The sequence below is a fragment of the Onychomys torridus genome, chromosome 6, assembly GCF_903995425.1.
Source record: "Onychomys torridus chromosome 6, mOncTor1.1, whole genome shotgun sequence".
NCBI classification, from domain to species: Eukaryota; Metazoa; Chordata; class Mammalia; order Rodentia; family Cricetidae; genus Onychomys; species Onychomys torridus.
The window spans coordinates 63,279,440-63,294,591 of record NC_050448.1 but is presented as its reverse complement, the minus strand read 5'-3'; the positions used below and the strand labels follow the sequence as shown (position 1 = coordinate 63,294,591).

General features: G+C 37.6%; 1 protein-coding gene across 5 annotated transcripts in view; it reads right to left on the bottom strand.

The window, feature by feature from the left end:
* The window catches only part of Lrba (LPS responsive beige-like anchor protein), a 578,506-nt gene that overhangs the window by 486,838 nt on the left and 76,516 nt on the right, over positions 1-15,152 (bottom strand). For all 5 annotated transcript variants that reach the window (XM_036190835.1, XM_036190833.1, XM_036190836.1 and 2 more), the window contains 4 exons: positions 10,187-10,384; positions 9,867-10,000; positions 5,349-5,457; positions 4,884-5,036 (listed from right to left, as the gene is read on the bottom strand). In XM_036190835.1, the coding sequence (XP_036046728.1) occupies positions 4,884-5,036; positions 5,349-5,457; positions 9,867-10,000; positions 10,187-10,384 (594 nt within the window). The remainder of the gene's footprint in view (positions 1-4,883; positions 5,037-5,348; positions 5,458-9,866; positions 10,001-10,186; positions 10,385-15,152) is intronic.

The following is a 15,152-nucleotide window of genomic DNA, read 5'->3' as shown; positions in this document are numbered from 1 at the left end:
CAAAACCAAGATAAAGAGCACACAATCAGAGACGCTCATTGGCAACTATCCCATATTTAGTTCAAAAAGTAAGATGCTGTGCTTGATGACATCAAGCACACACACATACTCCTTATACAGTAAATACCCCAAATATGTCCATTTTTGACATATGGAAATAATTCTTCTATCCCCATTTAGCAGCCATAAACTTATCATTAGCAGCTGTATCTTTATAATAAATTTATGCGTTAAGAAATTGTTTTGTGTGTTTTTCTGGGTCAGTGGGTTTGTTTGTTTGTTTGTTTTATTTGTTTGTTTGCTTGCTTGCAACAGGGTCTCACTATGTAGCCCTGGCTGGACTGGAACTCAATATGTAGACCAGGCTGGCCTCAAGCTCACAGGATTCACCTGCCTCTGCCTCCTGGGTTCTGGAATTTAAGAATGGTATAAATCACATGTCTGGCTTTATAAAGTTGTTTTGTATTTACAGATGCTTTCTCTGTTTTACAGAAAAGCGTAAGCTAGAACAGGGAGATGACTTGATGGGTAAAGTGTGCGGAACTGCACTTGGACCCCCAGAATCAATGTAAAGCCACACACACACACACACACACACACACACACACACACACACACACACACGTACGCACACACAGTACATATAGCTGTCATCTCAGCACTGTTACCCAGAGATGGGAGGGATAGAGAAGAGGATCCATAGACACCTGAAAACCAACAGCAATGGGCAGTAGTAAACAACAAGAGACCTCGTCTCAAAGATGGTGAAAGGTAAAAACTTACATTGGAGAATGTCCACTAACTGCCACATGTGTCCCATGGGTCAAGAATATCCCATTCAAATATGAATGTATACACAGAGAGATTAGGAAACAAAAGTCTGGTATGACTCAAAAGGTTGAACATATAAAAATATACATTTGTCTATATTTCCTTCCAATATAAGCTCTTGCTATATTAGAGAAAACAAGAATATCTAAGTGTTACCCTATCACAGCACCTTCCATCTTCATACAACATTTCAATAAAATGATTCTAAGCTTCAGCAACAGCTATACTCAAGTAGCTACAGCAACATAAAGTCAAGATTACTCTTTTCTACTCCCATGCTGCAATCATGAACTTTTCCTTTCTGCTAGTGGATATATTTTATAAACTGAACAACTGAAAGGCCAGCATATACAATCTCCCCTTAGACTAAGTTACTTCCATGCATTTGCAACTGAACATTTGCATTACCTTCCTGAACACTAGGAATTTTCATTTTCAACCCTGTGCTGAGACTCACTGTTACTTGGGAATTTCTCAAAACAATCAAGTATTAGGTACCTCTCTGTTGGAGGCCCAATAAATGACCAGCTTTAAGATTTAATCTGGTTAGTAGTAGTATGTGTCAAAAGCAACCGTGATGCTGAACCAGCTAAAACTGGGGTTTAGAAGGCAACTGCCACTTAGAAAACCAAACTATGCTGACTGCAATTAATGCTGCACGGTGATATTTTTGATGTATTTACTGCTGTTAAAATGAGTAGCCCCAACCTGTCTGTCACTAAAGCAAACTTCAAATTCTTAAGCACTTATTTCAGGTCAGAACTCTTTACATGTACCTATATACATGACACTGTTATTATGGATTATAATGGCACATATGTCATCCTCACACTAAAACACTGTTAAGAAGATGAAAATTACACAAAAATTCAAGCCATAAAAGCAGACACTGGGACACAGAAGGTCGTGGCAGGTCAGGGGACAGCTCAGTAGCAGAGCACTTGCACAGCTTGTGCAAAAGAACTGAGTTCAATCACTAGCACCTTAGGGACATAGCAACAACAAAAGGTCATGAAGCAGAATACAATGAAGAAGAGCAGGCTACGGCTGCTAAACTTGGTGACTTCAGAGCCAGAGAAGCTGCACTGAGATAAAGTGAATCTGCAAGGAAGTCTCATTAATCGAGAAGCTTGAAGGAAGGCTTTGAAGACAAGTAGTACTGCAGGAAGACAGGAAGAAAAGAAATTCCAAACACGAAAAATGGCAGCTGAAAAAATGGTATCACAGATCCAGAGCAATCATTTTCCAAACCTACCTGTACGTTAAAAGACCTGGAAAACATTCTTTTTAGTTATGAAGCCTTAGTCATACCCCATAGTAATGAAATCAAAATCTGCAGTGGATGGAGTAGGATTCTGATTTACATTATTGTTTTTAAATCTTTCCTCAACTGATTCTTCCAGCAGTCAAGACTAGGAACCACTGCTCTAGTGAATCCTTATGGTACCTGCCAATCTACTGAGGATATCTGAATTTCTAAATTACAAAACCTATAGTTGGCAGGAAGGCTTAAAGCAAGCTATGAGATTACCACACTCTGAAAATTAATGGAAAATTAAAGTTTGAGAGACTAAGAAAGGATCTGATGAGAACAGCATGTTAGGAACATACAGAAAGTCTGTGGTGATGCACACCTGTAGCCCCAGAACTTGGGAGACAAGGGCAAGAAGATTGTGAGTTAAGACCAGCAGGCTACAAAGTGAGACCCAGACCAGCCAGGACATACAGAACTAGACCCTGTCTAAAAAAATAACAACAAAACACACAGGATTTCTTAAAGAAAATAATAAATTAGATAAACAAAAAAGTGGATAAAATCTAATAATATTAAGAATGACATCAGCTGAGCAAGGTGGCACACACCTTTAATCCCAGCACTTGGGAGGCAGAAGCAGGCAGATTTCTGTGAGTTTGAAGCCAGCCTGGTCTACAAAGCAAATCGTAGGACAGCTGAGACTACACAGAAAAACTCTTTCTCAAAATGCCTCCTACCCATCGAGAGAGAGAGAGAGAGAGAGAGAGAGAGAATGGTCTCATGGCAAGGAAAAATGTATAGGATTTAATATCAATATACAGTGATAAATGAAAGTAAAGACCTCTGTGCTAATTAGGAACAAACCTTCCTTCTTTCATTCATTCATCATATAATCTAATAACACCTATGCAGCAACCATCTTTCTCACTCGGTCTAAAATCTACGAGTACAAAAATCAGGCCTGTGTTGCTCACCATTCTACCCATACTGCCCAGAATGAAGTCATCATACCACAAATACTTTTGAGTAAACAAAAGACCACTGCAGACAAGAAAATTGGTAGTTCCTTCGAGGTCATCATAAGATCATCTCGAGGCAGATCCAAGGTAAATGAAACTGTAAGGAGCTCCCCATTCCCTTTCCAAAAGCAAAGGTTAATCCATACATCTACAACTCTGGCTTCAGGAACTAAAGGAGAATTTGCTGACTCTAATGAAGCTCACATGCTCCCTGTAAACCTCGTTTTGCATGCACTACATTGTGCTCTGCAAAAAAGCTTTCTCTCTACCCTGCAAACTACATGACCTGCCAGTTAAACAACAATCTGGATCTGTCCTTTGCTATAATTGTGTTTATGATAAACTAAGAGCAAATTAAATTCCTTATGAATATACCAAGCAGACAGCCAACAGAGAAGGTTAATTTGATATCAAGTCAATTGTAAATTCTAAAAGGTAATTAAGGAAATTTATTAAAGAAGTATAAAGTAAGAAATAAAGTGTGCTACTATCAGGAACATGAAGAAGTCATGTGATTAAATTAAAGTAAAAGCCATTCCTCTACAACTAGGTATGTAATAAGACACTTTCTGACAACTTCAAAAGAGACACAAAGCCTTACAAATATGCTGGCTAGTAAGAACAAAAAAAAAGTCTAGTAAAAGATTTTTAAAGTAACTTGAAACAATCTTTGAAAAGAAATAAGACTGGGGGTCATGAAAGAGAAGAGGTCAAATGTAACCTGGAGATAAAAAGCTCCAACCTCCAGCTGCCTCCTCTGATTATTTCCAAATGGCAATCAGAGTCGGCAGCTGTGTTTCTCTTTACCATTGAAAAGCCAGCTGAAAATAGGATATTATGACCCTAGAAAAGAAAGTCTGCAGACATTTTGTCCTGACAGAGTAAGTGTGTGCCATGATAGAACAGCAAGGGGGCAATGGGGGAGGGGAATGGGACAACGGGGTTAAAATAACACCATTTCTAACAAAAACTGTAAATAAGATGAACATAACTATACAACTTGATAAACTTTATTTCAAGTTATACATCATATTAGAATTATTAAGTTTTTACGATAACTAACACATCAGGGTTTCTTAAAGATTTTGTTTACAAACTTTGTGGTAACAAATTCATTTATTCACATAGGAATAACTAGTTTATTGTCAAAGTACTACAAAATCATTTGACAAACACATTAGAATTTTCTGTAATTTAATATTAAAATTAACGTATAAAGAGACCATTATATTAGCCTTCAAAAAAAGGTGGCATTTCAGCTGTCGTTGTAAAATGAGACCCAAGAGTTAATCACACTGGCTGAAGTATGCACAGAAGAGGCAGACAACAGGAAGAGGGTGAGATGGGTGGAGGGAGAGGGAGGCTAAGAAGGGGAGAGACAGAGAATGTATACGCACATACGTGGGGGGTGAGGGTAGTGTGTACGCTGGAGCATGCATGAGCCCTCATAATAGAACAGAGCTATAGAGCTATAGATTCAAGGAAAGACAGACTGAACTGCCCCAACTTATACTCTGCAAACAAAGGCACTCTCAAATAAAACCTTAACAGAAACATAAAGCCACAGCTCATATTTCTATTACAATAGAAAAATAATATATTGACTGGCAAATTTTCCTGAAAAGTAAAAACTTTGCTTGATCAAGAATGGTTATCCACCGAAACAATACTTATCAATATGAATATGTAAAAGGAAAAGAGAAAATTCTCCCAACTGTCACTTTTCTCAAACACAAAAGACTTAACAAAGAGAGTGAACGGAGATGAATAAACATCACCTTGGCTGGAGTGTGAATCCATATGGCAGGGTTAAGAAGGACGTGATCACACAATTGTTTCAGTAGGGGCATCCCATTCTGCAGACTGCTCAAATACTTTGAAAATGCAAGGCAAAGTTCAAGCACTGCTCTGCTGACGTGGGATTTAGAAGACTGTGGGTGAAAGGAGGAGGAAAGTAGTTTAAATGTTACTACTAATTCAAAGGAAGGTAAGTAAATTACATCTGTCAACACCCAAAGCGGTTGTCCACAATCCATGTTCAAAGTTAAAGATGGCATGAGGCTCGCTACCAGACGTCCTTAACAAAGGACAGGAAGCAAGGTAAAACAAAATCTACAGCCTAACATAAGTAACTTTCTATAGGAAGGAGATTTTCTTGCAGATAGAATTTCTTGACCATATAGAAAAACAAGTACATGATTTGCAAATTAATAGTAAAAATAATAAAATGCTTCGTACTTTACCTTTTCAAGGCTATAACCTATTACCAAAAAGCCCTTACAAGCAAGCATCTGTTCCTGCATGGCGATTGAGTTCTTCAGCAACTCCATGATAAAAGCCAGCAAGGTTGTGCTAGAACAAGACAAAAGGCAATGGTTTGAGAAAGAATATCCCACTAGAAAATATTAGATTCAACACATAGAGCCTTCTATTTATCTTAATCAAAATTTCTGTTTCCAGGTAAGAATGTAGCTCAATGGAAGAGTGCTTACCTGGCATGTGTGAGGTTCTGGGTTCAATCACAAGAAACACACAAAGGCAAATTCTACTAAGACTATCTCCAAGATTATTTCAGAACAAAATACTTGTTGTGGGATTAATATCCACTTAATAGTTCATGTCTATTATAACAAACAGTAATTTGGAAACAGCATGACAAGCATGCGCTGCTTAGGAAAATGGCCATCTGAGAACTAGTAACAGACGCATGTGCAATCAAAGTATTCAGATCTTAACAAATACAGTGTTATAAAGAGATAAGGGGAAACTGGGATAGAGGGGTGAAATGGGAAGGGAACAGCAAGGTAAAAGAAGGATAACTAATACTTAAGGCTACTTGAAAAGCCATATAGAAATCTACTAATGTAGAAGCTTCCTAAAATACATACACATATAAAAGGAATTTAAATGGAGTCACCCATATAATGGGGAGACAATGCCCAAATTAAGACATCCTTTAATACCAATAAAACTTCCAATGCCAGCAATGGATTGTATCTTATTGAGTCAATGGCCAAAGAAGTCCTGCCAAGGCTGCTGATTATCTTCCACAGCCTAACAGTAATGCCCTATTGCTTAAGACACCCCCTACTTATGTCACTAAACATGGATAAATAAAGCTGATGCCCAAATAAAAGCTTCATTACTACTAACTAGCATTCATGATGCTGGCAGGCACTTTGCACACTACCAGAAAAGTCATCATCATTATCACCGAGCTACAAACCCTACAGCTTACAACAGCACTCTGCCTATAAGACATACTGGCAAATAGTGGCACAAATGTTATAAAAGTAAGCAATCTTTTTTAAATTAGACTTAAGACTTACTCCATGAAAAGGAACCCATACCTAACACTGGTAAAATGGCCAAGAACCTGAAACTAGATAGGTCTTGAGCCTAGGTCTTTCCTAGAGAGAAACCTAATAGTAGTATTTTGCTAAAGGAACATAACAATAAATAGCACATTGTTATACCCAGAGATCAGTGCATCACTCAGCACCCACCAGAGAGGACTCTAATGCCCACAACTGAACAATGTACAGAGACTGACAGACTTTGGAGCACTCAACTCTAAATGGGATGTCTTTATCAAACCCCTCCCCTCAAGAGCCAGAGACCTTTGTAGAAGAGGAGACCTATGTAGAAAGACTGTAAGAGTCAGAGGTGGCCAGGCAGTGGTGGCGCACTTTAATCCCAGCACTTGGGAGGCAGAGGCAGGCGGATCTCTGTGAGTTCAAGGCCAGCCTGGTCTACAAAGCAAGTTCCAGGAAAGGCGCAAAGCTACACAGAGAAACCCTGTCTCGAAAAAACAAAAAACAAAACAAAAAAGTTAATAATAATAACGCCAGGCAGCAGTGGCGCACGCCTTTAATTCCAGCACTCAGGAGACAGAGCCAGGTGGATCTCTGTGAGTTCTAGGCCAGCCTGGGCTACAGAGTGAGTTCCAGGAAAGGCTCCAAAGCTACAGAAAAACCCTGTCTCAAAAAAGCAAGTCAGAGGTGGTAGATGACTCCAGGGAAACAGGGTCTTCTACACACAACAGAAATGATACATTACGAACTCACAGCAAATTCAAACAAGAACAACAATCCCAGTGTAGAGAATGGAAGTAGCTGCTGGGAAAGGGGAAATCACTTTCTCTAATGGGGTGTCACTGAGCATATCAACCACACTCCAGAGCAGGGCTCATGCCCACTAGTTGGCCAACACAAAACAGACTCATGTTTTGTGTGTGTGTGCTTTTTGTTTTGTTTTAGTTTGGTTTGGAATTTTTTATCTTACTGGGGGTTTGTTTGTTTGTTTGTTTGTTTGCACTGTCCTTTTTTGTTTCTGTCTCTGGCTTTTTGTTTTGTTCTGAGAGGGAGAGAGGAAGAGAAAGAACATGAAGTTGGGTGGGTAGTGGGGTGGAGAGGATCTGGGAGGAGCTAGGGATGTGGAAAGAATATGATCAAAATACATCCTATAAAAAATTAAATAAAAAGAAGAAAAAAATCATTATTCTGAAATCCAAAAAAAGATACATTGTATACATTTATGAAAATTTCCAAGAATAAATAAAAGCATTATATTTTTAAAAAAGGAATGAATGTAACAAGACAATCAAGGATATTCATTTTTTAGGAGTAAAAAGAGGCAAACAGACTGTGGCTTGAACTATCAAAATAAGCAGGACTCCATACTAGACTAAGAAGTTCTTCCTAGTCAGGCATGGTGGTGCATACTTTTAATCCAGGCACCTGAGAGGCAAAGACAAGAGAATTTCTGGGAGTTGAAGGCCAGCCTGGTCTACATAGTGAGACCTTATCTCCAAAGCCAAAGGAAAGAATAAAGTAGTTTGTTCCTTCTTCCAATAGGAAAATAATGATCCTTCAGTCTTGAATTTTAAAAGTGAACAGGGGATACAGCATTCTCCATCACCCACAATATTTAGAGAAGCCCAAAAAGGAAAGAAAAACATAGGATTAGCTGCCACTGCCCTTTCAATGGCTCCTCAGAGAGACCACAGAAGACAGCAAGACCAGCAGTAACCCTCATCCTCCACGACAGAGCTGCAGCTACTACACCAGTGAGGACACTGAAAAGATGGGGAAAAGAAAAAAACACACCTAATCCCTGTCAAAGAAGGCCGCAAAAATTTAGTAAGGTTTTATTTGCTTATTACTATGCCAAGAGTAACTAAATATTTCAAAGTACAGTCAACAAACCAGGTGAAATAAAGCACTACTGTAATCCCAACTATTAGCAATGGAGGGCAAGAGGTTCTTAAGGTTGAACATAGCAAGCCCCCATCACACAGATAAATGATTTAACTTGATAGAGTTCTGAAATGCTAGATCTGATTTCTATTTAGAAAAAATTAAAATAATTTTTGTTTCCTAAAAATAATCTGGAAAAAATTACCTTATCATCAGTTAGATACACGAGTCATAGATGTTAAGTCACATACAGAAGAAGTTCAGAAAAAGAATAGAAAGCTCATTTACATTTCTCAATAAATGAAATATAATCATTGTACTATATATAATTTTACTGGAACATACAGTCACAAGAAATTCAAACAGCTCTCATGTTTTACAATCAATCACAAATTTACACGCCTCTGCCTTTGTTAAGACTCAATTCTATAGCACAGGATATAAAAGATGCTAATGTACAACCCAATTTAAAAAAAAAAAAAAAGACAAAATTGCCAGGTGCTTTTTAATCCCAACATTAGTAGGGCAGAGGCAGGCAAATCTCTGTGAGTTCAAGGCCAGCCTGGTCTACAAAGTGAGATCCAGTACAGTCAGGACTGTTACACAGAGAAACCCTGTCTTGAAAAACCAAAAAAAAAAAAAAAAGACAAAATCTCCTTGCCTACCATTAAAATTTTTAATTTTCAATTTACAAATGGATGATTAACAAACTAAAATATTAAAACCTTTTATTCCCATAACAAATCTCTGCCAAATAAAAGCTTAAAATAGGGGTTGGGGATTTAGCTCAGTGGTAGAGCGCTTGCCTAGTGCAAGGCCCTGGATTCGATCCTCACTCAGCTCAAAAAAAAAAAAAAGCTTAAAATGGTTTTAAAATTAGATTAAACAAATAATATATATATAATTTATTATGTATTATATATAATATATATGTGTATACATTTTGGTTTTCTCTTGTTTTTTTTTTTTGTTTTTTTTTTTTGAGACAGGGTCTCTCAACATAGCCTTGTTGTCCCAGAACTCACTCTGTAGACCAGGCTGACCTAAAACTCACAGTGATCTGCCTGTCTCTGCCTCCCAAGGGCTGGCATTAATGACTTGGTCACAGTGTCCAGTCAAGATATATACATTTTGAATAAATCTACTACCACCATGTTAACTTTATTCCATAACATTTACTATGCTTTTAGGGTTTCTAATTTTTTCTACTAATAAACCAGAATTACATTAATAATAAGACAATTAATAGAGATTTATAGTAGTGTTTATATATAAATTTCTCTAAAATATTGTTACTCTATAACAAAATGAATGGCAAAAAATACTATTCAGTTCAATAATTATGAAAAGTAACTTTCACATAAAATTAAAACAAAAGGCCACCGGGCATGTAATGCTCACCGTAATCCTGACTCTCAGAAAACTAAGGCAGAAAGATGGTGAGCTTGAGATCATAGTGGACTACATGGAAAATTGTAGGCCAGTGGGGTTGGGGGTGGGGGAGCTACATAGTAAAACCCTCTCTCAAAAACAACAATCAAAAATTAAATAAAAACCACTCACCAGATAGTCAGATCAACCTCATCAGATAAATACTGCCTATAATCCAGCTGTGCAAAAAGCGGAAACAAAACTTGTACTCCTCCAATTGAATGCATGGCACTTTGGATGGAATGTGTTAAAACTGCCTTTACATCCTTGAAAACAGAAAATACAGTAAAGGTTTCAATGATTTCTTTTCTAAAGCATCTAAAAGTAAAATACAACAGAAAATGCGGAACACTAAAAATGTGGTGTACCACATATTTAATAAAAATTAACAAATCCTCAGCAATTCATTGATATTTCTACTTGATATATTATTAAAAGATCTGAAATAATACCTGGAGCATGAGTGCATGTGGTGAATGAACAAAAATGGAAGGATTGTCCTTAGGAGATGACTCGAGGCACAGCTGGGCATCTGTGGCCCGTGGATTGTATGTGAAGGCAATGGCACTGGAGAGTTTGCCATCATACAACAAAAGTTTATGATGCTCAGCAAGGAAAAGGTCACTTTCTGCTTTAAATTTAAATGTACCCTGTTAATTACAAAAACAAACAAACAAAAAACAGTTAAGGTAACATCCACACAACATAAACTCTAAATACAAATGACCAAATATAAAATCTACTAATACCAGGTAAAATGACCAACCTCTCCACATAATGTGAGTCATTACTTCCATGATTTACCCTCTTGATCAGACTTTTGCTGATTCACATTAAATTTAACTTATATTTATTTTCCTTTGCCTCAGGATATTTTCCAACTGCCTTGTGTCATCTGCTTTGACTCATCGATTGTTTAAGGGCACGTTGTTTAATTCCACATGTCTATAGAGTTTCTAAGTTTTCTAGTCTCACTCTATCAAATCATAAAAATATATTCAACGACTTCAATCTCCTTACATTTACCAACATGTTTTGTAGCCCACCAGATGGTCTGATCTGAAGACTAGTCCATGCACTCTCAAGAAGACTGTGTATTATACTGGTGCTCACAGAGTGTCCCTATGTTAAGTTCACTTGGTCTGTGTAGTTGACCACATCCTCTGTTTCCTTGTTGGTCTCAGTTATTGTTTCTCTACCTACATTGCCATCTGCAAGTTCCTGTTTTGATCAGTGAAAGATTGCATACACAGGGCTGGAGGGATGGCTCTGCAGTTGAGAGCATTGACTGCTCTTCCAAAGGCCCATGTTCAGTACCCAGCACCCACACAGCAGCTCCTAACTGTCTGTAACTTCAGTTCCAAGAGATCCAACACCCTCACACAGACAAAACACCAATCAATGTACATAAAATAAAAATAAATAAATCATTTTTAAAAGATAAAATGATTGAATACACAACAGTAGTTCATAGGATTACAGAGCTCAGTGACATAATAGCTGCTTAGTGTGTGTAAGCATACTCTGAGAGTTCTACAATTAGTTGTACAAACACTGTGAACATAACTAAAGTATGTATATTTTGACACAGTTAAAATTTTTAGCCAGGTGATGGTGGTGCACACCTTTAATCCCAGAACTCAGGAGGCAGAGGCAGGTAGATTCCTGAGTTCGAGGCCAGCCTTGTAGACAGTGAGTTCCGTGACAGCCAGGGCTACACAGAGAAACCATGTTCTGAAAATTAAAAAAACTGAATGAAGAGGAAGAGCAACGTAGTGCACGGATTTTAAACTCAGCACTCAGGAAGCAGAAATAGATGGATCTCTGTGAGTCTGAGTTATACAATGAGTTCCAAGACAGCCAGAACAACAAATCGAGACTCTGTCTCAAACAAACAAAACAAAAAAATTTAATTAAAATACTCATTAAACAGTCATGAAGTGGTGAGCCAGAAGCAGGTAGATATTTGGGAGTTCGAGGTGAGCTTGGTCTACAGAGCAAGTACCAGGATAGTCAAAGCTACACAGAGAAACCCTGTCTCGAAAAATCAAAATAAAAGAAAAAAATTCATAAGGCAATAAAAAAATAATTAAAAATAAGTGGTCTTTCCTAATACTAATATATAACTAGCTTATAAATATGCTCTACATTAAAAAGTATCACAGCAGTACAAATCAAAACAATTAAGATAGCTAGGGAGATGGTTCTATGAATATAAGGCTTGCTGAGCAAGCAAAAGAACCTGAGTTTGGATCTCCAGCACCAAGGTGGGCATGGTCACACTTGCACTTGTAACTCAAGCACTATGGGGAGCAGAGACGAAAGACCGCTGGCTACCAGCCATGCTCCAAGTTCAGTGCAAGATGAAAGACACTGTCTCATAGTACTAAGGCAGAGAGTGATAGGAGGATTTGAGATGTCCTCTTCTGGTTTTTACACATATGTGCATTTTACACACACACACATACAACCAGAGATATTACTTCATACTCATTAGGACAGCTCTGACCAAAAAGTATGATAATAACACACATAGAAAAAGACATGGAAGCCGGGCGGTAGTGGCACACGCCTTTAAGCCCAGCACTCGGGAGGCAGAGGCAGGCGGGTCTCTGTGAGTTTGAGGCCAGCCTGGGCTACAGAGTGAGTTCCAGAAAAGGTGCAAAGCTACACAGAGAAACCCTGTCTCAAAAAAACAAAAAAAAAAAAAGAAAGAAAGAAAGAAAGAAAGAAAGAAAGAAAGAAAGAAAGAAAGAAAGAAAGGAAAAAGACATGGAGAAAAAAAAATGTTCATATGACTACTAGATTAATATAAAATGGTGCAGTCATTTTGGAAAATAACATGGAAATTTCTCAAATAATCTTAGTTATTGAGCACAAAAGATAAAAATATGCATCCACAAACCTGTATATTCATATGAATATTAATATTACTCATAGTAAGCAAAAGTGAAAGCAAGCCCATGTCCATGAGCTAATGAGTGGTAAGCAGAGCACAGAAGGCATGAGAGGGAATAGCAACACTGTGTAGGAGGCCCAGGGTCCAGTCCCCAGGGGAGGCAGGAAAAGAGAAAGAATTAGCCAAGAAAATGCCATCAAAGAATGGAAAGCTCAGAAGTGATAGCACAATGGTTTAGATGACTTGAGTGTGTCCCACACACTATCACCAGTTGAAACTTAATCCCCATTTTCCAACTGTGATGATTCGTTTTAGAAGTGGCAGCTCTAGAACGCCATTATGGAGAAGGACCCATTAGTGAATGTCTGGTAGCATCATGAAGGGACAGAACAAAAGGGAAGCACATGTACAGTCCACGGTTCTTGCCAAGTGATTCTTTACTAAAATTCTGCCAACAAGTGTGTGACAAGGATCCCTAGAACATGAGCCAAATGAAAGTTCCTTTTGTTGTAAGTTAGCTTGTCTGAGGTATTTCACTACAGTAATAACAAAAGTACTAATAGACATGCAAATGTAAACCTACACAAAGAACTGACTTGTCCTAGAAATAGTAAACACATAATAAATTGAAAACACACAACCCTACTCATTTTTAATGTCCTTAAAACATTGCAAAGGAATTTGAAAAGTAAATGATAGGGCTTATAATATTTGTAGAGCTACAAGGCATTGTTTATGCCTGTATTCTAGCACTCCAGATATAAGATGATTATACGAGCATAAGAGTTCCAGACTAGGGACTGGAGAGATGGCTCAGTGGTTAAGAGCACTGACTGATCTTCCAAAGGACTCAGGTTCAATTCACAGAACAGACATGGCAGCTCACAACTGTCTGTAACTCCAAGATCTGACACCCTCACAGAGACATATATGCAGGCAAAATACAAATAAATAAATAATTGAAAAAAAGAGTTCCAGACTAGTCTTGGCAATATTGCAAAATGCACCTAAAAAAACTGTCTATTTTATATTCACATTTTAAATAGTGTATAGATTTTACTTCTACAAATATTTTTTATTTGTACATATAAAATAATAAAATAAGACAAAAGGAATTTTCAGGATCATACTGAAAGGTTCTATACTAAATATTACACAACATTTATTGGCAATGAAGAAAGTTATGTAGTCAGAAATAAAAGAGAACCTGAAAAATGTCCAGATACTACAACAGAGAAAGAACAGTGTTTATGAAGGAAAACAAAATGAAAGAAAAAATAATGGAACACTAGAGGATATTGACTGTCAACATCCATTCCAGCTACTTTAAAAAATTATAGGTAATTTAGGGGCTGGGGATTTAGCTCAGTGGTAGAGCGCTTGCCTAGCAAGTGAAAGGCCCTGGGTTCAATCCTCAGCTCAAAAAAAAAAAAAAAAAAATTATAGGTAATTTATAAGCAACATGAATCTACTTTTCATGGTTCTGCTTGCTAATCATAGTGTGTCCTATCATAGATGTGTGCATAGTATCACAATGAAAGACAAAAGGGTTCCTCAACTTCTTTATAAGGGCACTAAACTCATTTATGAGGAAGAAGCCTTCAAGACCTAATCACTTCCCAAGACCCACCTCTTAATATCACCTCCTTGAAAGTTAAGCTTCAATATATGAGTTTAAGAGAGATACATATAATCAGACCATAGCACTTATGGAGGAAAAGTTAACCTTTGCCTTACTTCATAAAGAAAGATAAATTAATTCAAAATGAGCCTCAAACCAACAGAGATACTAAGAGAAAACTAAGAAAAAATATAATATTGTGTCAAATATTTATAAGAACACAAAAAAACTGAAAAATTATACCTGATTAAAATCAAAATCCTGTTCTCCAAAGCCCATACTGAAAACAAAAACCAAAGTACACAAGAAAAATTTGTAAGTAGTACATCTGAGAAAAAATTATGTTCACAATATTTATGGAACTCTGAAAACCCAGTAAGAAAATAAACCACACAAAAGAAAATTGGTGTGAAAACTCACACAAATGTCTAATAAGCAATGGAAAGATCTTCAGGTCTCTGGCCAGTGAAAGAATTCAATTACAAGCAAAAGGAGGCCAGCCACACTAAAACACATCTATAATCCCTGAACTTGGGAGGCGGCGGTAGGAGGATCAGGATTCAAGACCAGCATCAACTATACCAAAGTCAAGGCCAGCTTGGGATACTTGGGATTGGAGCCTTGTCAAGGAGTGGGAGGAAGAGCAGGAAGGCTATATAAGGCTATATAAAAGTTCCTCCAACAGGAACACCCACTCCTGAGTATATACACAAACAAAATGAAATAATGACGTCAAAGAGACATGCGCCTCCATGTTTATAACAACACTATTTGAAATCGCCAGAAAGTACAAATAAGTGCTCATTAAGAGATTAATATGGGGCTGGAGAGCTGGCTCAGAGGTTAAGAGCACTGGCTAATCTCCCAAAGGACCTGATTCAATTCCCAGCAAGCACCC